The sequence below is a fragment of the Macaca mulatta genome, chromosome 19 (genome assembly GCF_049350105.2).
Source record: "Macaca mulatta isolate MMU2019108-1 chromosome 19, T2T-MMU8v2.0, whole genome shotgun sequence".
NCBI lineage: Eukaryota > Metazoa > Chordata > Mammalia > Primates > Cercopithecidae > Macaca > Macaca mulatta.
Window position 1 is genome coordinate 11,934,882 of NC_133424.1, and position 22,606 is coordinate 11,957,487.

At 55.5% G+C, this 22,606-nt stretch overlaps 2 protein-coding genes across 39 annotated transcripts in view; both read right to left on the reverse strand.

The window, feature by feature from the left end:
* Nucleotides 1–831, reverse strand: part of KANK2 (KN motif and ankyrin repeat domains 2) — a 36,380-nt gene extending 35,549 nt beyond the window's left edge. For all 21 annotated transcript variants that reach the window (XR_013408886.1, XR_013408887.1, XM_077977371.1 and 18 more), the window contains exon 1: nucleotides 771–831. The gene's annotated coding sequence lies outside the window, so the exon portion shown is untranslated. The remainder of the gene's footprint in view (nucleotides 1–770) is intronic.
* Nucleotides 832–2,569: 1,738 nt separating this feature from the next.
* The window catches only part of DOCK6 (dedicator of cytokinesis 6), a 63,486-nt gene continuing 43,449 nt past the window's right edge, over nucleotides 2,570–22,606 (reverse strand). For 8 of the 18 annotated variants that reach the window (XM_028838709.2, XM_028838707.2, XM_028838705.2 and 5 more), the window contains 22 exons: nucleotides 22,009–22,148; nucleotides 21,751–21,920; nucleotides 20,899–21,059; nucleotides 20,582–20,764; nucleotides 19,545–19,671; nucleotides 19,132–19,216; nucleotides 18,615–18,711; nucleotides 18,350–18,484; nucleotides 16,818–16,970; nucleotides 15,949–16,107; nucleotides 15,732–15,832; nucleotides 13,566–13,758; nucleotides 13,341–13,484; nucleotides 7,439–7,570; nucleotides 7,334–7,348; nucleotides 5,842–5,973; nucleotides 5,652–5,741; nucleotides 5,128–5,364; nucleotides 4,143–4,286; nucleotides 3,950–4,056; nucleotides 3,558–3,719; nucleotides 2,570–2,814 (listed from right to left, as the gene is read on the reverse strand). In XM_028838709.2, coding sequence (XP_028694542.2) covers nucleotides 2,772–2,814; nucleotides 3,558–3,719; nucleotides 3,950–4,056; nucleotides 4,143–4,286; nucleotides 5,128–5,364; nucleotides 5,652–5,741; nucleotides 5,842–5,973; nucleotides 7,334–7,348; nucleotides 7,439–7,570; nucleotides 13,341–13,484; nucleotides 13,566–13,758; nucleotides 15,732–15,832; nucleotides 15,949–16,107; nucleotides 16,818–16,970; nucleotides 18,350–18,484; nucleotides 18,615–18,711; nucleotides 19,132–19,216; nucleotides 19,545–19,671; nucleotides 20,582–20,764; nucleotides 20,899–21,059; nucleotides 21,751–21,920; nucleotides 22,009–22,148 — 2,910 coding nt within the window. In that variant the 3' untranslated portion in view covers nucleotides 2,570–2,771. Of the gene's footprint in view, nucleotides 2,815–3,557; nucleotides 3,720–3,949; nucleotides 4,057–4,142; nucleotides 4,287–4,360; nucleotides 4,729–5,127; nucleotides 5,365–5,651; nucleotides 5,742–5,841; nucleotides 5,974–7,333; nucleotides 7,349–7,438; nucleotides 7,571–13,340; nucleotides 13,485–13,565; nucleotides 13,759–15,731; nucleotides 15,833–15,948; nucleotides 16,108–16,817; nucleotides 16,971–18,349; nucleotides 18,485–18,614; nucleotides 18,712–19,131; nucleotides 19,217–19,544; nucleotides 19,672–20,581; nucleotides 20,765–20,898; nucleotides 21,060–21,750; nucleotides 21,921–22,008; nucleotides 22,149–22,606 lie in introns of those variants that run through there. The other 10 variants (XM_028838710.2, XM_028838706.2, XM_028838704.2 and 7 more) reach the window with 3 other exon arrangements.

Below are 22,606 nucleotides of genomic sequence, written 5' to 3' on the forward strand. Positions count from 1 at the left end.
GTGTGGTGGGGGAGATGGATGTCTGTGGCTGAAACCCTTCTCTCGCTATGGGACCCCTGGGGAGTGGGGAAGGGGTGACAGGATAAGACACAGATGGAGAGACTGGAGCCTACAAGAGGGGACAGGTAGGGAGTTCAGGGAAGGGGCGCGGGTCTCCCCAACCCACCACCCAAGACCGGCCTGCACATCTTGGAGGTGGCGGGGGCGCGGGGGGTCTTTCCGCCCTAAACTCGGGGGGTTGGGGGGCGGCGAGAAGGACCCCGCCCGGTGCAGGGAGGGGGCGGGGCCTGTGGATCCCCGGCTAATGGCAAACAGCTGCCGCTCCCCACGCCGGCCCAGCCGCCAAGCCCAGGCCCAGCCCGGCCGGACGCCCGGCCGCCTTCCCGCCGCCTGGGGCATGGCCGCGGAGGAGGGTGAGGGGGGACAGTGCGGGGAGGGGGCAGAAAGGGGGACACAGACAGGGGAGAGGGGGCAGAGGGGAGCCAGGACAGGGGAGACGGGCAGGGCACGAGGAATCGATGGGGGTACTGGGAGGAATCGATGAGGGTATGGGGTCATAGACGGGGAGGGAGCAGGGACGCGGGGGCAGAGACAGTACAAGTCTGGAAAGTTTGGGCATAGAAGGTGGAGTTGGAGGCAGCGGCTCGTTGAGACCAGCGAAGTCGTGTCCCGGGGTTGGAGGCGGGGGGTAGGGTAGTAGGTGGGGGGGCGGTGCACACTCGATCCCCGAACCGGACTTGAACCCCTACCCAGCCCCGGGTCCCACTCGCCTTGCGCGCTCCGGCCGCTGCCTTCCCTGCGTCCCGCCGCCCGAGCGTCCTCGCGCGCGCCGCCGCCTGGGCGCCCGGCCCTCGGAGGTGGCTCCGCCCGCACTACGCCCCCTCCTGCTGGCCCCGCCCCTCCAGTCGGCCCCGCCCCCTCCCGCCGCCAGGGCGCCCAGGCCGCGGTGGGGGGGTGGGGATGCAGAGACGCTAGTTGGAGACTGGATCTCACCTGGAGAGCAGGTGTGTGTGTGCGCGCCGGGCTGTCCGGCCTCGTCCTTCCTCCCTCCTTAAGTCCCCAAAGCAGGGTCCCCCCCCGCCGGCCTCCCCCCACCGCCGGCTGTCCCTGGGCCGCTGCGGGGGGCGGAACGGCTCGGCGGCAGGAGGGGGTGGAGCTGGCCGGGGCCCAGCTAGGGGAGGGCGCGCGGGGGGGCGCGGCGGCGGGAGGTCACCCCTCCCCCAGGCGGCCCAGGGCTGGACGCGGCCCAGCGCAAGCCTGGCACACGGTGGCGTGACCGCCGCGCGAGAGGGGAGGCTGCACAGGCCTGGGCGCCGGAGCCAGCCAGACCTGGACTCCCATCCCAGACCCACCAAACTTGCTGCTCTGTGCCTCAGTTTGCCCATCTGTAAAATGGAGATGATCATGTTAGCTACCTGATAGGAGTGTTGAGAAGATTCACTAACCATTGGGAAGGGGCCTAACCATTAGGAAGGAGGTCCCTCGGGTTAAAAAGTCTCATAAATGGAGTGTCCTACTTTTGCAGAGATCTTTCTAGGAGCCCTTTAGTACACAGCCAGCCACTCAGCAAGGGCTTAATAAATATTATTAGGCCGGTGAGGTGGCTCACACCTGTAATCTCAGCACTTAGGGAGGCCGAGGCAGGAGGACTGCTTGAGCTCAGGAGTTCCAGACCAGCCTGGGCAACATAGCAAGACCCTGTCTCTACAAGAAAAATTTTTAAGTGAAAAAAAATTAGGCCACGCGCAGTGGCTCAGGCCTGTAACTGCAGCACTTTGGGAGGGCAAGGTGTGCGGATTATTTGAGCCAAGGAGTTGGAGACCAGCTTTGGCAATGTGACAAGGCCCCATGTCTGCAAAAAACAAAATAAAAAGAAACCACCTGGGGCCGAGAAATGGCTCACACCTGTAATCCCAGCACTTAGGGAGGCTGAGGCGGGTGGATCACCTGAGGTCAGGAGTTCAAGACCAGCCTGGCCAACATGGTGAAACCCCGTCTCTATTAAAAATACAAAAACTATCCGAGCATGGTGGTGCACATATATAATCCCAGCTACTCGGGAGGCTGAGGTAGGAGAATAACTTGAATCTGGGAGGTGGAGGTTGCTGTGAACCGAGATTGCGCCACTGCACTGCAGCCTGGGTGACAGAGCGAAACTCCATATGAAAAAGAAAAAGAAAAGCCAGGCATAGTGGCATGTGCCTATGATCCCTGCTACTCAGGAGGCTTGAGCCCCGGAGTTTGAGGCTGCAGTGAGCTATGATTGTGACACTGCATTCCAGCCTGGGGGACTGAGAGAGAGCCTGTCTGTTAAAAACAAAGAAACAAGAACCAGGTATTATTATTCCCGGTAGGCATGTGACATTATTTGTGTGTTGCCTTCCCCGCTAGAACGTCAGCTCCACAAGGGCAGGAATTTGTGTCTGTTGTCACCATGATGTCCCTGGCACCCAGTATGTTCTTGGTGTCTCCAGTGATGATGCAGGGATGTGTGGATGTGGGGCAGTGGACTGTGAGCATGTCATGAGCATGTGACCCAGCCCCTAGTGACTGCACCACATGGCACAGGTTGCTTATAAAAACCATTTTAAATTAAAAAAGGGAGGAAGCATCAGTGCATACAGATGGGGACACAGGGGCAAAGGGCCCAGCACCGAGTACAATGTGGTCACCCCATAGCCCAGTGGGCACCAGGGGAGACTCCCCTCGCAGCACAGATAGCTGAGGGCCGGGTGCTGGTTCTTCTAGGTGCAGCTTTGGTCCTTGTGGGCTCAGAGGTCTGCCTTTCGAAAACTTGCTCTGTTCAAGGAGTTCCTGGGAAAAGAATGAGGGTGGGTCAGCATGGCCGTGGGGCCCCCAACTCCATAGACCTCCCAGCCCACATCCTCATCCTCTTCCTCTTCATCTTCCTTCGAGGATCCTTCTGGGGTCTCTCCTGTCCCTGATCCTGCTGTGGGATTCTCAGATTCTCTCTTGTAGTCCACCACGGAAGGTATGAATCATCCTCATTTTACAGATGTAGAAACTGAGGCTCAGAAAGATGAATTCATGTATCTGGGAAATGACGGCTCAGAGCCTGCCCTGCCTTTGTACATCTGGATGACTTATTCAGATGCTTATGCAAAGTTGAAGCAGCTCATGCTATAATCCCAGCACTTTAGGAGGGCAAAGCGGGTGGATCACCTGAGGTCAGGAGTTCGAGACCAGCCTGGTCAACATGGTGAAACCCTGTCTCTACTAAAAATACAAAAAATTAGCCAGGTGTGGTGGCGGATGCCTGTAATCCCAGCTACTTAAGGAGGCTGAGGCAGGAGAATTGCTTGAATCTGGGAGGTGGAGGTTGCAGTGAGCTAAGATTGTATCACTGCACTCCAGCCTGGGCAACAGAGGGAGACTCTCAAAAAAAAAAAGCAGAAACAAAACAAAGTCAAACAAAGTCCAAGCTACCAGGAAACATGTTGCTGTGTACGTGTACAACAGCCCCCATCCTGTATCTGTCCTGGTCTGCCTCTGCATCCCCTCTCTAGTCTCTAGGATGGGGGTACCAGTTCAGGCACCTGAGGCCAGGTGGGGTGGGTGCCAGCAGCTGGGGCAGGCGCTGGGTAAGCAGGGGCTGCAGAGCCTCCCGCAGGCGGCAGTAGTTGCGCTCTAGCTCGCGGTGGTACTCCTTCTGGTCCGGCCCAATCAGGGCCTTATTTTTCCGCAGCGCATCCTCACATCTGAGGGCCAGAGGGTGGGAGATGCTAAGAGACTCGCACACGGGACTGAAAGCAAGACTAGGGGTGGGGGCATCCGTAAGGCGGGGCCAGGCCTGCGGAAAGACCCGCAATAGGAGGTCAGGTTGGGAGAGTGGACTTAATGGGAAGCCATGCGGAGATCAGGTGGGCAGAGAGCAGATCTATGCAGGTTAGGCAGGCACGAGCCCCCTCCTGCGGGGTTTTGCGCCTACTTCTTGCAGAAGTCCTTGAAGCAGAGCCGCAGTTTGTTGTGATGCCGGAAGAGCTTGGGGTCTTCCGGGATCTCTGCTAAAAACACTTGGGCCACCTCCAGGGGACCCTGTGGAGTGAGAGGGACTGGTGAGCCAGCCTGCATGGCACCTGGAGTCCCCCGTGCGGCCTGCATCCCCCTTCCACCAGCCGTGCCTGATTCACGGTGGGCCCCACGGAGCCCTGAAGCACCATCTGTAGCATCTTAGCATCTGGTGGGTCCTGCTCGGTGGCAAAGGCCAGCTCCCGTGTTTTCTTCTGCATGTCCTCGATAGCCACCTCCACCGGCGTCAGCACCGTCTATGGGGTGAGGGGAGGGGTGTGCACTCACTGGGGCCTGAGGAGGTCCTGATCGAAGCCAGTCGGGGGCAGCTCAGACCCCGCTGGGAGCAAGAGGGGTCCAAGAACCCAGGCAATGACCAGAACCTGGGGTCCTTCCTGGGTCTGACTCTGGGGGGGTCCAGCCTTGGGTCTGCTGCGTCTGGTGCCCTGGGGTTTAGTGGCTTTACATCTGGGGTCTCCAGACTTCCTTGGGTCTGGAGGTAGAGGTTTGAGACTGGAAGTTGGAGTTTGGGGTCCCCAACCTGGTTCTGGGGTACATGAGCCAATTTCTGGGTCTAGCGTGTCCACACGTCTCCTCTCTGGGTCTGGGATCCCTGGGCGTCTCCTCCCTGGGCCTTCTTAGATTTGGAGTCCCTGTGCCTCCCCTTTGTGAGTCTAGAATCCCTGGGTCCTCCTGGGTCTGGAGGTAGAGGTTTCAGTTTAGAGATTGGAATTCAGGGTCTCTCTATCTTCTCCGCCCAGTTCTGGGGTACCTGGGTCTCTTCCTGGGCCACACCTCTCCTCCCTGGGCCTTCCTAGATCTGGGCTCCCTCTGCCTCTTCTTTCTGGGTCTGGAATCTCTGGGCCACGCTGGGTCTGGGGTCCCTGTATCTTGTCTCCCAGGTCTCCCTGGGTCTGGTCTCCTGCCCTCTCCTCCCTGGGGATCTGGTCTAGGGTCCCTGTGCCACCCCTCTCTGTGTCTGAGATCCATGGGCCACCTTGGGTCTGGGTCCCTGTGTCTTCCCTCCCCTCCCCTCCCCTCCCAGGGTCTGTTGTCCCCTCACCTCCCCACCCCTCCAGGCCCAGGGTCCTCACCCACCTCCTCCCTGTGGCACACACGGATGCGAGTCTTGATGTAGGGGAAGGCGTGGTCGGTGCTGAGCAGCGTCTTACGCTTGTGTTGCTCGGGCAGCTCCCCGTGTGCGCGCCCATCCGGCGTGAAGGGCGTGCAGAACAGGAATGTGCGAAGCCCATAGTTGCGGTCAAAGTAGGTCACCCGGTCCTTGAGCTCGTAGGTGTCAAAGTACGGTTCCACATACGTGATCTGGATGTAGGCCTGGGCGCAGGGTCAGGTGTGAGGAGGGTCCCACAGCCCCAGCACGCACAGCCCAGGCCCTGTGCCTGGAGAGAGGGGATCTGGGCATCCCTGGATCTGGGGACTTTGTCACTTCCAGGTCTTCCTATGTCCGGATGTTTGGGAATCCCCTGAGGAACAGGTTTTGGGGTCCCCCAGTGAAATGTGATTTGGGGTTTCCCAGAGAAAGAGGATTTGAGGGTCCCCAGGAAACAGGACTTGGCGTCTCTGTGGATCTAGGATTTTGGGGAAATGGTCGGGGGACCCACCTTCTGTGCGTCAAGCTTGGACTTGTCCACAGGGTTAGAGTCTTTGATCATCTCAACCACGTCGTCGCCAAATCTCTCCGTGTAGAACTCCTGGAGACACAGGGCTGACTCGGGGCCACCCAGGGACAGCCCCTACTCCAGCCCCAAGGCAGCCCCATGCCCCGTTCCACCCCCCACCACAAGGACATGCCTCCAGCCGGTGTGAGATCTCTGCCAGCTTCGTGATCGATGGCTCCTTGTACACAAACTCCTGCTCATCCAGGTCGCCAAAGCGGGCGCCGTAGAAGCCCACGCGGAAATACGTCCCGAACACGCGCTGGAGCTGTGAAAAAGGGTGTGGTTGTCCGGGAGGCCCCTGCTGGAGGTCTGCCTGCCCCAGAGATAGGGGTCTCGAATATCAGGATGGGAGTGTGAGGACCACGAGAACATCCAGGCGTGGGCACAGGCAGGGGGTCCTGAGAACATCGGGGCATGGATTGCAATATGAAGTTAGGACTGGGGCTGTATTGTTCACAGGTGTGTCCCTAATGCCCATGGGACAGGGTATATAGCAGGTACCCAATAAATGCTTGGATGGCTGAGGAGAAGGATGGCTGCCTCTCACTCTAGGACAGAGGCTCTGACTCCTTTGTTCTAGGGCATTCTCCTTCCCGTGCCCCGATGCCCGCAAGAATGGGTATACAGTAGGTGCCCAATAAGTGCTTGGATGGCTGAGGGAAGGGATGGCTGTCTCTCACTCTAGGACAGAGGCCCTGGTTCCCTTGTTCCATGGCATTCCCCTGCTCTTGTCCCCGGTCCTAAGTTTGGAAGAAGGAACCCCCTCCCTACCACCCCAAAACCACCACCCCATGACTGGAAAGGAAGTGGAATGGCTGGATGTTCACTTACCAAGGCCGATCCGGGGAGGGTGGGGCAGACATGGTGGGGTCAGAGGTGTGGGGGACAGAGAGACAATGTCATGGGAGTGGTCAGAGGTCAGAGTTCCCTCAACCCCCAGGGTCCTGGTTAACACTGCCCCGTGAGAATCATTCCGTGGGGAGAGAGATCAGAGATGGGAGATGGGTGGGGGCGAAGAGGACCTGCCCTCCCCACCCAGCTCCCACCCGGCCTGGCTGCCTGGGCTCTGGGTTTCTGCCATCTTTGGCCAGAACATTCTCCCCAAACTAGGAGATGCCTAAAAATAGACCTAAGCAGAGAAGAAGCGGGATTGGGGGGGGGTGCTGCTGGAGCGGGGGGACACATTAACCAGAAACGAGGAGCAGAGGAGAGCCTGGGGGAGGCTGGAAGCTGGAGACGCAGGGAGAGACACAGACTAAGAGAGAGATACCAAGATAGGGAGAGCCATGTGACAGATGGGGAGAGATGAGAAAGACACCATGAGGGAGTCAGAGCCACCCTGCCACCCCCCTGCAGTGACCAAGCTGGCCCTGGCAGAGGGAGGGGTGTCTCTGGAGAGCTCCCAGCTGGGTGAGTCACAAGCTGCCCTCGAGATCTGGGGCGGGGGGGTGGTGCATTTTTAGGGAAGGGAGGGAAGTGATGGGGTGGGTGCCTTGTGGCCACAGCCCCAGCCCCAATGGCCAGCGGCCATGCTCCTCTGGCGCCCCCTGGTGTTCACTGATGGCTGCTGGCCAGTCATCACGGGGGTCCCAGAGGCAGGTGGCTGTCCACTGAGGCTGACTCACCTCCCAGCCGGAACTCTGTCGGGAGAGAAGGGTCAAGGTCAGCAGATCCCTGGGGATGAGGAGTGGGGCTGAGGGTGGGGTCTGGGGAGGGGGTCCTGGGCCCACCTGGTGCATGATCTTGGTGAAGGCCTCCTGCAGTTTGCCATGCACCGCGGCCAACTTCTTGTAGTCACGGTGGGCTTCCAGGATGGGGATGAGGTTCTTGTAGACCTCATTCACCGCCTCGTAGAGTCCACCCTGAGAGTGAGGTGGGGTCAGGATTCCCCAAACTGTCTTCCCCTCTCCACTGTGCTCCTGTCTACCCATCTCCCTTGTGATCCTCTGTGCTTCATCCTACCCACCCTCCATCACCTCCTCCAGGAAGCCCGCCCTGACCAGCCCCATCCCAGATAGGGATTGAGCCTTTCCACTCAGCTCCCACAGAGGGCTCCATGGTCTTCACCGCTACTTATCTGTTTTGTTTTTTTGAGATAGGGTCTCACTCTATCGCCCAGGCTGGAGTGTAGTGGTACAATCACAGCTCACTGCAGCCTCCAACTCCTGGGCTCAAGAGATCCTCCCACCCTAGCCTCCCACATAGCTAGAACTACAGGCACATGCCACCATGCCCAGCTAATTTTATTTTAGTTTTTGTAGAGTCAGGGTCTCACTATATTGCCCCGGTTGGTCTTGAACTCATGGGCTCAAGTGATCCTCCTGCCTTGGCCTCTCAGTTAGCTGGGATTACAGGTGTGAGCCACCACTCCCCCAGCCCTTCACCACTTTTAACAAGAATATTCTAGGCCGGGCGCGGTGGCTCAAGCCTGTAATCCCAGCACTTTGGGAGGCCGAGACGGGCGGATCACGAGGTCAGGAGATCGAGACCATCCTGGCTAATACGGTGAAACCCCATCTCTACTAAAAATACAAAAAACTAGCCGGGCGAGGTGGCGGGCGCCTGTGGTCCCAGCTACTTGGGAGGCTGAGGCAGGAGAATGGCGGGAACCCAGGAGGCAGAGCTTGCAGTGAGCTGAGATCCGGCCACTGCACTCCAGCCCGGGCGACAGAGCCAGACTCCGTCTCAAAAAAAAAAAAAAAAAAAAAAAAAAAAAGAATATTCTATGGCACAGGTACCATGTACATCTGCACTTCACCCATCTGTGTTCCCTCATTGATGGGAGAAGCAGTTTTTTTTTCCCCTATTCCTCAAAGAGGAAAGTGAGTTTCAGAGATATGGAGGCAATCCCCAGGGCCAAGACCCAAACACAAGCCCATCTGGCCCTGTGCCCGTGACCTCCATGCCCAACTGCCTCCTGGCGTGTGGTAATATGCCCCTCACCCCCAGCGGGTGCTGGCATCAAGCCTGGCTCAAAACAGGCACCCTGTGAGGTTTGCTGACTGTCAGAAGGCCTGTGTCCACCCCCTGGTTTCTTCCCCTGAGGCCTGTGTGTGTGTGTTTTTTTTTTTTTTTTTTTTTTTTGAGGCGGAGTCTCGCTCTGTCGCCCAGGCTGGAGTGCAGTGGCGCCATCCCGGCTCACTGCAAGCTCCGCCTCCCGGGTTCCCACCATTCTCCTGCCTCAGCCTCCCGAGTAGCTGGGACTACAGGCGCCGCCACCACGCCCGGCTAATTTTTTTGTATTTTTAGTGGAGACGGGGTTTCATTGTGTTAGCCAGGATGGTCTCTGACCTCGTGATCCGCCCGTCTCGGCCTCCCAAAGTGCTGGGATTACAGGCTTGAGCCACCGCGCCCGGCCGTGTTTGTGTTTTTTAAATCTTTTATTATTATTATTATTTTAATCGTTTTTTAATTATTATACTGGTTCTGACATGTGTGAGCCACCGCATTCGGCCCTTCCTCTGAGGACTTCGTCTCCAAGAATCCAGCAAAGTGACATTAATGAAGTTCTAGGGTACATGTGCAGAACGTGCAGTTTTGTTACGTAGGTATACACGTGCCACGGTGGTTTGCTGCACCCATCAGCCCGTCACCTACACTAAGTATTTCTTCTAATGCTATCCCTCCGCTAACCCCCACCCGTGTTTGTTTTTTTGTTTTGTTTTGTTTTTAGATGGAGTCTTGGTTTGTTGCCCAGGCTGGAGTGTAGCGGTATGATCTCAGCTCGCTGCAACCTCTGCCTCCTGGGTTCAAGCAATTCTCCTGCCTCATCCTACCTAGTCACTGGAACTACAGGCGCCTGCTACCATGCCTGGCTCATTTTTATTTTTTTGAGACGAGTCTTGCTCTGTCACCCAGGCTGTAGTGCAATGGCGTGATGTTGGCTCACTGCAACCTCTGTCTCCCGGGTTTAAGCGATTCTTCTGCCTTAGCCTCCTGAGTAGCTAGGACTACAAGTGCCCGCCACCATGCCCGGCTAATACTTGTATTTTTAGTAGAGACGAGGTTTCACTATGTTGGCCAGGCTGGTCTCAAACTCCTGACCTCGTGATCTGCCCACCTTGGCCTCCCAAAGTGCTAGGATAACAGGCATGAGCCACTGAGCCCATGCCCAGCTAATTTTTTTGTATTTTTTTTTTTTTTTTGTAGAGATGGGGTTTCTCCATGTTGCCCAAGCTGGTCTTGAACTCCCGACCTCAAGTGATCTGCCCTCCTCGGCCTCCCAAAGTGCTGGGATCACAAGCGTGAGCCACCGCATTCGGCCCTTCCTCTGAGGACTTTGTCTCCAAGAATCCAGCAGAGTGACAATAATGAAAACAATGTTGGCCGGACGCAGTGGCTCACGCCTGTAATCCCAGCACTTTGGGAGGCTGAGGCAGGCAGACCACGAGGTCAGGAGATCGAGACCATCCTGGCTAACACGGTGAAACCCCATCTCTAATAAAAATACAAAAAATTAGCCAGGCGTGGCGGCGGGCACCTGTAGTCCCAGCTACTCAGGAGGCTGAGGCAGGAGAATGGCGTGAACCCGGGAGGCAGAGTTTGCAGTGAGCCGAGATAGTGCCACTGCACTGCAGCCTGGGCGACACAGTGAGACTCTGTCTCAAAAAAAAAAAAAAAAGAAAAGAAAACAATGTCACTAGTGTCACTAGAGGGCCAGCACCACAGAAGAAATCTCACTGGAACACCTGACTTCAAATGTGACCTTGAATCTCGCTGAGCTCTCAGATGTAAATGCCAGTTCCCCAAAATGTGAGGAACTGAGAAACAGGTAAAGTGACATCACATGGACACAGCCAGCCCCACACAAACCAGAAAAACACGCGGAGCAAAGGCCCCAGGGCTCCTGCAAGTCAAATGTAGAAGCTACCACCTGCCCTCATACAAACAAGCAAACTAGAGAAGAAAACCCCTTTTCAACAGTGGAAAATCAGTTGCCGGGCATGCTGGCTCATGCCTGTAATCCCAGTACTTTGGGAGGCCGAGGCGAGAGGGTTGCATGAGTCCCGGAGTTCAAGCCCAGCCTGGGCAACATAGCAAGACCCCATCTCTTTAAAAAAAGAAAAAAAATTGGCAGGCACGGTGGCTCAAGCCTGTAATCCCAGCACTTTGGGAGGCCGAGACGGGCGGATCATGAGGTCAGGAGATCGAGACCATCCTGGCTAACCCGGTGAAACCCCGTCTCTACAAAAAATACACAAAACTAGCCAGGCGAGGTGGCGGGCGCCTGTAGTCCCAGCTACTCGGGAGGCTGAGGCAGGAGAATGGCATAAACCCGGGAGGTGGAGCTTGCAGTAAGCTGAGATCTGGCCACTGCACTCCAGCCTGGGCGACAGAGTGAGACTCTGTCTCACAAAAAAAAAAAAAAAAAAAAAGAAAAAAAATTAACAAAGAAAAAAAAATTAGCTGGGTGTGGTGGTGCGCACTTATAGTCCCAGCTACTTGGGAGGCTGAGGTGGGAGGATCACCTGAGCCCAGGACATTGAGGCTGCAGTGAGCCAGGCTGCACACTGCAACCTGGGTGAGAGAGTAAGACCCTGTCTCAAAAAAAAAAAGAAAAAAAAAGAAAAAGAGACTTAGGATACAGATCAGCCACAGCCATTGTGGGCCCTTATTGGATTCTGATTCAAACCAAGTAACCCCAAAAAAGATACATCAGAGATGATCTGGGACATCTAAATATAGACTGCAATGAAATGACATCAATGACATTAAAGGATGACCATTAACTTGGCCACGTGGGATACGAGTTTTGTAAAAGGGTCTTTATCAGGAAGGGTTGCACAGCGGGTACTTGTGGGAGTGGTGGGAAAATACCTGGGATTTGCTTTTTTTTTTTTTTGGAGACAGAGCCTTGCTCTGTCCCTCAGGCTGGAGTGCAGTGGCATGATCTCAGCTCACTGCAACCTCCGCCTCCTGGGTTCAAGCGAGTCTCATGCCTCAGCCTCCCAAGTAGCTGGGATTACAGATGCCTGCCACCACGCCCGGCTAATTTTTGTATTTTTAGTAGACATGGGGTTTCCCCATGTTGGCCAGGCTGGTCTTGAACTCCTGACCTCAGGTGATTCACCCGCCTCGGCCTCCCAAAGTGCTGGGATTACAGGAGTCAGCCACTGCGCCCAGTCTGGGATTTGCTTTAAGCTGGAGCTTCTCCAACTTGAAGATGCATGTGAATATCCTGTCTTTATTTTATTTATTTTTTGAGACATGTCGGTTTCACTCTGTCACGTAGATTGGAGTACAGCGGCACGATTATAACTCATTGCAGCTCCAACCTCCTGGGCTCCAGTGATCCTCCCGCTTCAAGCTTCCTGAGTAGCTGGGACTACAGGTGCGTGCCACCACACCCAGCTAGTTTCTTGTATGTAGAGACAGGGTTTTGCCGTGTTGCCCAGGCTGGTCTCAAACTCCTGGCCTCAAGTGAGCCTCCTGCCTCAGCCTCCCAAAGTGCTGGGATTACAGGCGGATTATAGGCGGGAGGCTCCTGCCTCAGCCTCCCAAAGTGCTGGGATTAGGTGGAAGGACTGAGTGAGGCCAGAAGTTTGAGACCAGCCTGAGCAACATAGTAAGACTCCCTCTCTATAAAAAAATTAAAAATTGGCAGGGTGTAGTGGCACACACCTGTAATCCCATGACTTTGGGAGGTTGAGGCAGGCAGATCACTTGAGCTCAGGAGTTCAAGACCAGCCTGGGAAACATGGCAAAACCCCATCTCTACAAAAAAATACAAAAAATTAGTCTAGTGATGTGTGCCTATAGTCCAGTTACTCAGCAGGCCAGGGTGGGAGAATCACCTGAGCCGCCCTGGAGGCCCAGGTTGTAGGGAGCTATGATCACGCCACTGCACTCCAGCCTGTGTGACAGAATGGACGCCTTGTCTCACAAAATATCACAAAGAAAAAATATATATAATAATTTAAAAATTGGCCGGGCATGGTGGCACATGCCTGCAGCCCCACCTACTTGGGAGGCTGAGGTGGGAGGATTGCTTGAGCTCAGGAGTTTGAGGCGCAGTGAGCTATCATCGCACCACTGTACACCAGCCTGGGCAAAAGAGCAAGACTCTGTCAAAAACAAACAAATAAAAAAACAAGAAAGGAAAAAAGAAAACAAAGGAAAATTGAAAGCATCTCCAGCGTATGGAAGGTTTGCTATATCAAGCCTGCATCAAGGGTCTCATGGAGACATAGGCAAGTTACAGGGCCTCTGAGAAACCCAATTCTCCTTCTTGCTTTTTTTTTTTTTTTTGAGACAGTCTCACTCTGTCGCCCAGGCTGGAGTGCAATGGCGCAATCCCGGCTCACTGCAACCTCTGCCTCCCTGGGTCAAGTGATTCTCCTGTCTCAGCCTCCCGAGTAGCTGGGATTACAGCTGCGTGCCACCACGCCTGGCTAATTTTGTATTTTTAGTAGAGACAGGGTTTCACCATGCTGGCCAGGCTGGTCTCGGACTCCTGGCCTCATGATCTACCTGCCTCAGCCTCCTAAAGTGCTGGGATTACAGATGTGAGCCACCGCGCCTGGCCAGTTCTCCTTCTTTCTAAATCCCCTGCTGGAAGGGTCTAGGAAGCAGATGTGATGGCGCCTCCCTGGCCCGAGCCCCCTCTCCTGCACCCAGTCCCCAAGGCCTCACCATGGTGAAGTAGCCGGCTGCCTGTTCCAGCAACCCCACCAGCCCCAGCTCAGTGAAGTGCTTCCCGGAGCAGAAGCCCTCCTCGTCGGGGGACAGGATGTCGTCGGAGATGGCGGACTCCTCTAGCACGTTGGATGAGATGTTCTGGGGCAGAAGAGATGGCATCAAACCCTCGTCCCCACTGCACAAGTGCTGCCCACCGCCTGCCGCCCCCTGGCCTCTCACCTGGAAGGAAACACAGCCCACGGGCAGGTGGCGGTGGTCCTCAAGCAGGGCGAGGTACTCAGCCACGAGGGCGGCTGCATGCACCATGCACTGGGCGGCCTCGGCATGGTTGCCCAGCTCCGCGTGCTTCCCGGCCATGTTCTGCAGCCAGGTCAACCGCAGGTCTGGCGAGCCCTGGTAGCCCCGGGCAATTCTGGAGTCCAGGTGAGGGGGGATGTGAGGAGGGGACTCACCTGGTCCTCCCCACCTGCCTCCCACTTGTCCACCCCCTTCACTGGTTACCCCCATATCTGCCCCAAGGACCAGCCAATCTCCTCACCTGTACCCCATCGCCTCACTCATTCCGTCACCTGGCCATCCCTCACCTGTCTTCCCTTTCGTCTGTTTTCTCACCTGCTGGCCAGTCATCTGTCTTCACCTGTCGCCTCCCCTGCCTACCTTACATATTCCTTTAGTCATCTTTCTCCTTACTTGTCCTGCTGTCTCCCACTGACCAGTCAGTCTCCTTACCCGTACCCTACTCACCTGTCTATCCCCTCACCTGTCTATCCCCTCACCTGTCCACCCCCTCACCTGTCCACCCCCTCACCTGTCCACCCCCTCACCTATCCATCCTCTCACCTGCCCATCCTTCACCTGTCCATCTCTTCAGTTGTCTATCACCTCACCTGTCCACCCGCTCACCTGTCCATCCTCTCACCTGCCCATCCTTCACCTGTCCATCCCTTCACTTGTCTCTCCCCTCACCTGTCCACCCGCTCACCTGTCCATCCCTTCACTTGTCTATCGCCTCACATGTCCACCCCTCACCTGTCCATCCTTCACCTGTCCACCCTCTCACCTGTCCACCCCTCACCTGTTCACCCTCTCACCTCTCTATCCCTTCACCTATCGCCTCACCTGTCCATCCCTCACCTGCCCACCCCTCACCTGTCCACCCTCTCACCTGTCCACCTCACCTGTCCACCCCTCACCTGTCTATCCTACCTGTCTATCTCCTCATTTGCCTATCCCCTCACCTGTCCACCCCCTCACCTGTCTGTCCTAGCTGTGTATCCCCTCACATGTCCACCCACTCACCTATCCATCCCCTCACCTGTCCGTCACTTCACCTGCCCATCCCCTTACCTGTCCACCCTCTCACCTGTTTATCCCCTCACCTGTCTGTCCCTCACCTGTCCACCCTCTCACCTGTCCATCCCTTCACTTGCCTATCCCCCACTTGTCTATCCCCTCACCTATCCCCTCACATGTCCACCCTGTCACCTGTCTATCCCCTCATCTGTCCACCCCTTTACCTGTCAACTCCCTCAGCTGTCCATCCCTTCACCTGTCAACTCCCTCACCTGTCCATCCCTTCACCTGTCTCCTCGCCTGTCCACCTCCTGACTTCTCTACCTCCTGACCTGTCCATCCCCTCACCTGTCTATCCTGTCACCTATGTCTTCACATGTCCATCCCCTCACTTGTGTCCTCACCTGTCCATTTCTTCACCTACTCACCTGCCTGTCCAACCCTCTTCCTGTCTTCCCACTTACCTGTCTCCTCACCCATCCATCCTACTCTCCTTGACTGCTCACCTGTGTGGCATCTCCCCGCTTCCTCTATTCACCTGTCTCTTCGCTTATCTAACCCCTCACCTGTCTGTCCCTTCACCCCCCTGCCCCACCTTTTCATTTCTCACTTGACCCTCAGTTCATGAGTTGACTCTACCTGTGGAAACTTGAGTCACCTGAACTATTTCCCCTTCCTTGTGCACCATCTCACCTGTCTATCCACCTGTCCCTCCCATATGCCCCACCTTCCCCATCTCCATCACCGTCCACCCCCCCTACGCTCCTCAACAGGTCTAGTCTCTGGATCTCATTTCCCTTCACCTGTGAGCCCCTCACCTGTCCCCCTCACCTGTCCTGGCTCTCATCTGTCATCCTCATCAATACATTCTTCTGGCATCCTCTTTACCTGTTTGCTCACCTGTTCTCTCCTTACTTGTGCCCTCATTTCTGCTCACCTGTCCCCCTCACTTGTCCCCCTCATCTGCCTCTGTTAGAGACTGTATGCTCCCCTGCTCCCTCCTCACCTCCTCAGACATCTACTCTCATCCCTGTTCTCCCTGCACCTGTTGGGGCGTGGGTGCAGCTGAAGGTGCCGGCTGGCCCGCCTCACCTGTACATGAGGTCGATGAGCATCTCAGGGTCCTCCTGGTGTTCTTTCATCTTCACCGTGTCCGTCAGGATCATGTGCAGGTTGAACATCAGGTCCTGGACCTGGAGCCGGGGAACATCCAGGGGCCAATGAGGGCATTAGGAAGTGAAGGGAGCCAAGGTGGTGGGGTCAGGGATTATATGAAGGGAAGGCGGCACAGCCACCCAGCAGGTGTCACCTGCTCCGCGAAGGTGCTGTCACGCAGCCCCACGTCCTCCTCAGCATAGGTGAGGATGGTTTTGAGTGAACGTCGCAGGTACTCTTCACTGAAGTTCTGTGTTGTCCCCACCAGGGACGAGAGAGACATGGTGACCTGCATCTTCACACGGGCAAAGTTCTGCAGGGAAGGGAGGGAAAGTGGAGCCAGGAGTCTCAGACCCCAGACACCACACCAGGGTCTGCTCAACCTGCCGACATGGCCCTTGCATTCTTTATTTATTTTTTTTATTTTTAATTTTTTTGAGATGGAGTCTCATTCTGTTGTCCAGGCTGGAGTGCAGTGGTGTGATCTCAGGTCACTGCAACCTCCGTCTCCCGAGTTCAGGCGATTCTCCTGCCTCAGCCTCCTGAGTAGCTGGGACTGCAGGCATATGCCACTATGCCCAGCTAATTTTTGTATTTTTGGTAGAGACAGGGTTTTACTATGTTGGCCAGGCTGGTCTCGAACTCCTGACCTCAAGTGATTCACCTGCCTGGGCCTCCCAAAGTGTTGGGATTACAGGCATGAGCCACCATGCCTGGCCTCTTTTTTTTTTTTTTGAGACAAGGTCTCACTCTTGCTCAAGCTGGAGTGCGGTGGCACAATCACGGCCCACTGCAGCCTCAAACTCCCGGCCTTCAAGTGATCCTCTCACCTCAGCCTCCGAAAGTGCTGGGATTACAGGAATGAGCCAGGGCATCTGACCCCCAATTGCGTTCTGAGCCCTCCTCCTGCCCATTATGCTCAGTGACTACCTCCCCCCCCCTCACTCCCTGTATGGCACTGAGACCCCGCCGGCCACCCTGACCAGAGCCATGTGTGGACCATGCCTCCTTGCCCCCACTCACGTGGCCGATCTCGAAGTTCTGTCGCATGAGCAGGTACAGCGAGGCGCTGGCGTGCGTGCGGATGGTGCTGATGCGGCTGCCACAGTGTCGTAGGAGCCTCAGGCACAGGTCAGCACACAGCTCCGTGTCCTCCTCAAACAGCAGCTCCGGGAACTGCCCACAAGGACCCAGACAGACACTGTCCAGCCCCTCCCGGTTCTGGCTCAGAAGGGGACTGGCCCAAATGAGGACTGCTTGGGTAGGGGTTTGTGTTTTGTCCTCTTTGGCCAAGTACCACTGTGTTCGGAGTCAGACCTGGGTTTAAGCCCCGTGCTGTGTGACCCTGGGTAAGTGACTTGGCCACTCTGATCCTGCCTTCCTTCCACTGTAAACTGTGGCAAAGCAGTCTGCTCCATGGAGTTGCAGGGCACACGGTAAATGCTCAATGAATGAGCTACTTTTTTTTGTTTCTTTTTTTTGAGACAGTATTTCACTCTTGTCTCCCAGGCTGGAGTGCAGTGGCGCGATCACAGCTCACAACTCCCAGGCTCAAGCCATCCTCCTACCTCAGCCTCCCCAGTAGCTCCCTAGTAGCTGGGATCTCAGGTGTGTACCACCCTGCCTGGCTAGCATTTTTTTTTTTTTGAGACAGGCTCTCACTGTGTTGCCCAGGCTGGAGTCCAGTGGCACGATCACGGCTCATGTAGCCTTGACCTCCTGGGCTCAAGTGATCCTCAGCTTTCTGAGACGCTAGGACCACAGACACATGCCACCACACTCAATTAATTTTTTTGTAGAAACAGGGTCTCACCATGTTGCCCAGGCTGGTCTCAAACTCCTAGGCTCACATCATCTTCCTGCCTCAGCCTCCCAAAGTGCTGGGATTACAGGTGTGAGCCACCATGCCTAGTCCTAGATAATTTAAAAATGTTTTGTAGAGACGGGCCTCTCTATGTTGGCCAGGCTGGTCTCGAACTCCTAGGCTCACATCATCTACCTGCCTCAGCCTCCCAAAGTGCTGGGATTACAGGTGTGAGCCACCATGCCTAGTCCTAGCTAATTTTTTTTTTTTTTTTTTTTTTTTTTTTTTTTGAGACGGAGTCTCACGCTGTTGCCCAGGCTGGAGTGCAGTGGCGCGATCTCGGCTCACTGCAAGCTCCGCCTCCTGGGTTCACGCCATTCTCCTGCCTCAGCCTCCTGAGTAGCTAGGACTACAGGCGCCCGCCACCGCGCCCGGCTAATTTTTTGTATTTTTAGTAGAGACGGGGTTTCACTGTGGTCTCGATCTCCTGACCTTGTGATCCGCCCGCCTCGGCCTCCCAAAGTGCTGGGATTACAGGCTTGAGCCACCGCGCCCGGCGTCCTAGCTAATTTTAAAATGTTTTGTAGAGACGGGCCTCTCTATGTTGGCCAGGCTGGTCTCAAACTCCTGGCCTCAAGTGATCCTCCCACCTCAGCCTCCCAAAGTGCTGGGATTATGGGCATGAGCCACTGTGCCCAGCCTAGAGCTTCTACTGTTTTTCTAAGAATCATGGTTGTTGAGTGGTTCTTACCTTGGACACAAGGGCCCTCTGGGTAGCCAGGCCATGCTGCAAGAAGAGGGCACTCTGGGCACTGCCCAGGCTGTACAGCACAACCTTCAGCACTGCCCCTAAGACGCTCTCCCGGGCTTCTGAAAGCATCACCGTCTGGAGGGGAGGGGGTCAGAAATCCAGGTGTGGTGATAGGGAAAGGGAAGGAGAGGGATTATGGAGCCAGGGATCACAAGGCACTGCAGCTGGGCTCAGAGCGCAAAGCAGATGCTGGATCAAGCCCTACCTGCACGATGATCTCCAGTGTGTCCAGAACTACTAGGCTTGCCTCGGTTGCCAGGTTCCCTTCCACCAAGGCCTCGTGTTCCATTTCATCCTTGGTCCTGGAAGGGGAAGGGAGGTCTTGGGGCCCCACTTAGGGCAAGATCCTACTCCATGGCTGAGCTCCCTCCTCCCCCTGGCAACCCAGGGGGCTCTGGCTCTCTGGAAGCTGTTGTTTTTTGTTGTTGTTTTTGTTTTCTGAGACAGGGTCTTGCTCGGATGCCCAGGCTGGAGTGCAGCGGTGTGATCACAGCTCACTGCAGCCTCAACCTCCCAGGCTCAAGTCATCCTCCCACCTCAGTCTCATGAGTGGCTGGGACCACAGGCACATGCCACCATGCCTGGCTAATTTTTAAATTTTTGGTAGAGACAGGGTCTCACTATGTTGCCCAGGCTGGTCTCGAACTCCTGGACTCAAGCAATCCTCCCGCCTCGGCCTGAACTGTTCTGAACTCAGCAAACTCCCTCCTGCCCACACCTACTTGTCCACGCGGTCTGAGGTTTGCTTCCAGTGTGTGACACTCTTCCGCCAGCGCACGTTCTCTGGATTCCCAAATGGGCTCCTCTCTGAGACGCATGAGCACATGATCACAGATGCGTAAAAACACAGGGCACACGTGAACATCAGGAGAAATGCACAGGCATGAAGATATTCAGGTGGGCTGACCCGTGAGGGCACTGGGTGGAGCAGAAGCCTGCCGGGTGGACGCACAGGGGCAGACACGAGTGACAGATGGGGACGCACAGGCGCACATGTACGGTGATGACGCGTGGACCTCTCTCCAGGAAATGTGAGGCAGAAAGTAAGCTAGGGATGGCCCCCTTCATGGGGTCCCTTGACACAAGGTGGGAGCAGCTGGTGGGATGGGGACATGTGGCTACGTTACCCTCTTACCACGACTTCGCCGAACCATTTCTTGTCGAGCTCCGATGGTGCCCAGAATGGCTTCCTCTAGACGTGCCTTCATATCCAGCGATTTTTTGAATGTGAGGCTGTTGATGCGTTCAAAGGCCTTTTTCCCCTGCGGGGAGACAGAGAACTGGGGTTCAAGGTTGACTCTGCTCTTTTCAGTGGGAGCTTGGCTGGCCCCATCCCTTTCTTTGTGCTCTTTCTCACCTCCGGGCCCCTGTGCTTCAAGACAGTTTACCTTTTTCTTCTAAATTCTTAGCACTTACCAAAAAGTGCTCACTGCAACCTCCACCTACTGGGCTCAAGCAATCCACCTCAGCCACCTCTGTAGCTGGGACTACAATCATGTGCCACCATGCTCAGGTAAGTTTTGTATTTTTTGTAGAGATGGGGTTTCACCATGCTGCCCAGGCTGGTCTCAAACTCGTGGGCTCATGCAGTTTGCCTGCCTTGGCTTCCTCAAGTGCTGGGATTACAGGCGTGAGCCACTGCACCAGGCCTTTTTAAAAAAATTTCTTTCTTTTTTTTTTTCCATAGATGGAGCCTCACTGTGTTGCCCAGGCTGGTGTGTAGTGGCATGATCTCAGTTTACTGCAACCTCTGCTTCCCAGGTTCAAGCAATTCTCTTGCCTCAGCCTCCCGAGTAGCTGGGACTACAGGCATGTGCCACCACACCCAGGTAATTTTTTGTATTTTTAGAAGAGACAGGGTTTCACCATGTTGCCCAGGCTGGTCTTGAACTCCTGACCTCAGGTGATCCACCTGCCTCAGCCTCCCAAAGTGCAGGGATTACAGGCATGAGCCACTGTGCCTGGCCTCCACCTTCCAAATTCTATTCACAAAGGCATTTCTGACTTTATTCCTTGCCTCGGCACAGAAACAATCCACCCCTTTACTCTCAGTCCCACAGAGTCCTCTGCACAAAGACAGTTCACCCCTTCCCACTCAGCCTGCAGCACCCTGGGTCCCTGGGTACATCTTTAGCCTGCCTCCCCCATTATCTCCTGCCGACACCCTCGAACCTTGTACTCGAAGGCAGCCAGGCAGAGGTACAGCAAGTCCAAGAGACGTCCCAGCTGGGGGAGTGTCAGGTCAGTGGCCCAGCGCTGCAGGAGCGCCGGCTCGGCATTTTTCAGCACCCACAGCACGCACGCCAGCAAGGTCCGGCTTGACTCAGCAGAGAGGGCACAGCCTGCGCGAGAAGCCTGGGGCCAGACAGGAATCAAAGTCAATTTCCATTTTCTCCATGTGAGATGAATCCTGGCCAATCTGTATCTTGATACCTGGCTTCTCCCATTCAAAGGGGATGATGTCTATGGGGACAAGCCTCCCTACTCACCGTTGGCGGCCCCTGGGAGATGCTGGCCCGGGAGCCAGGGGCTAGGGGGCCACCAGCAATGGCCATGGCCACAGAGGGGTTGATGGTACCCGCAATGTCCCCTTCGCCTTCTGTGTCTGAGTCAAGCATTGAGGCCAGTCTTGACCGCTGACCTGGACCCTCTGGCAGGGAAGGACAGAGGGAGAAAAAGATAAAGCCTTGGTAAGTGCTGTCCCTGTCTCAAATTTCAGAAGTCTTCCCTCACGGCCAGGCATGGTGGCTCACACCTGTAATCCCAGCACTTTGGGAGGCCGAGGGGGGTGGATCACCTGAGGTCAGGAGTTCGAGACCAGCCTGGCCAACGTGGCAAAATCCCATCTCTACTAAAATTACAAAAAATTAGCTGGGTATGGTGGCAGACGCCTGTAATCCCAGCTACTTGGGAGGCTGAGGCAGGAGAATGGCGTGAACCTGGGAGGCGGAGCTTGCAGTGAGTTGAGATCGTGCCACTGCACTGCAGCCTGGGCGACAGAGTGAGACTCCATCTCAAAAAAATAAAAAAAAGAAAATAATAAATGGTACAATAATATTTCCCGTCTATTGTAGGCTGACAGTATCTCAGTACTACAGCCCCGCACATTTCCACATAACCTTATGAAGTAGTTGGTGTTATTACTGTCCCCATTACAGGGGAGAAACCTGAGGCTCAGAGATGTTATAACTTGACTCGTCTGTCCTAGCACTTTAACCTGCTCTGCTAATCCTAATGCCTATACTCATATCTCTGACTGTGTTCTCCCACCTTTACTATCCTGCGCCTCCTGTGACCAAGTCCCTGGGTCATGTGAGCCCATCCTCCCCTGGCCCACTGACCAGCAAAGTCATGCAGCCGTGGCAAGGTGTCCCGTGCAATCGATAGCAGCGGCAGGTACAGCTCAGCCACACAAGCCTTCACGGTGGCCGCTGCATAGCGGGGATCAGTGTCATGGCCACATAGCAGGCTGTGCACAGCACTGATGGCCTTCTTGTGCAACAGAAATGCCCTGTGGGGTAATGGGGTGCTCAGGACAGGGTGGACATGGCTCCTGAAATGTCCTACCTGCCCTGGGGCTAGACAGGACCTCTGCTCACCCCTCAGCCTCAGGTTCAAGGGCCAGCGCCAGCTCTGTCAGCAGGAGACCAGCTAGGAAGTGCTGCTGCCGGAATGGTCCACTCAGTTCGAACATGCTGGTCACCTTGGGGTCCGGGGCTTGGCTGGAGAAGGTGGAGCTCTGCAGAGTGGGGTAAAAATGGGGGATGCCAGCGGTCAAGGGTCAGAGGTGGGAGGTCACCATTAAAGCCATCTTGGAGGTGACAGAAATCATGGTGCTAATAGCCACAGATGAGAGACTGAGGTTAAGTCATCTGGAGGTGACAGCGGGTATGGGTTTCAAGCCCAGAAATGAGAGGCGGACGTTAACCCATCTGTGATGTAACAGGGCATGGGGTCAAAAGTCAGAGGACTGAGAAATAGCACATGGAACACCGGGCTGGGAGTTAGGATTTAGGGGAGAGAAATCAGAAGTTAGTCCTTCTGGGAAATTGCTGAGAATGAGAGGAGAGGTGAAGGGTCAGAGGTCAAAAGTCAAACATAAGGGATCAATTCACCTAGGCAGTGGTCCACCGTGAAAGGGACAGAGATGAGGGAACCATAGGAGATGGACTGAAGGTGAGAGGTTGTAGGTCAAAG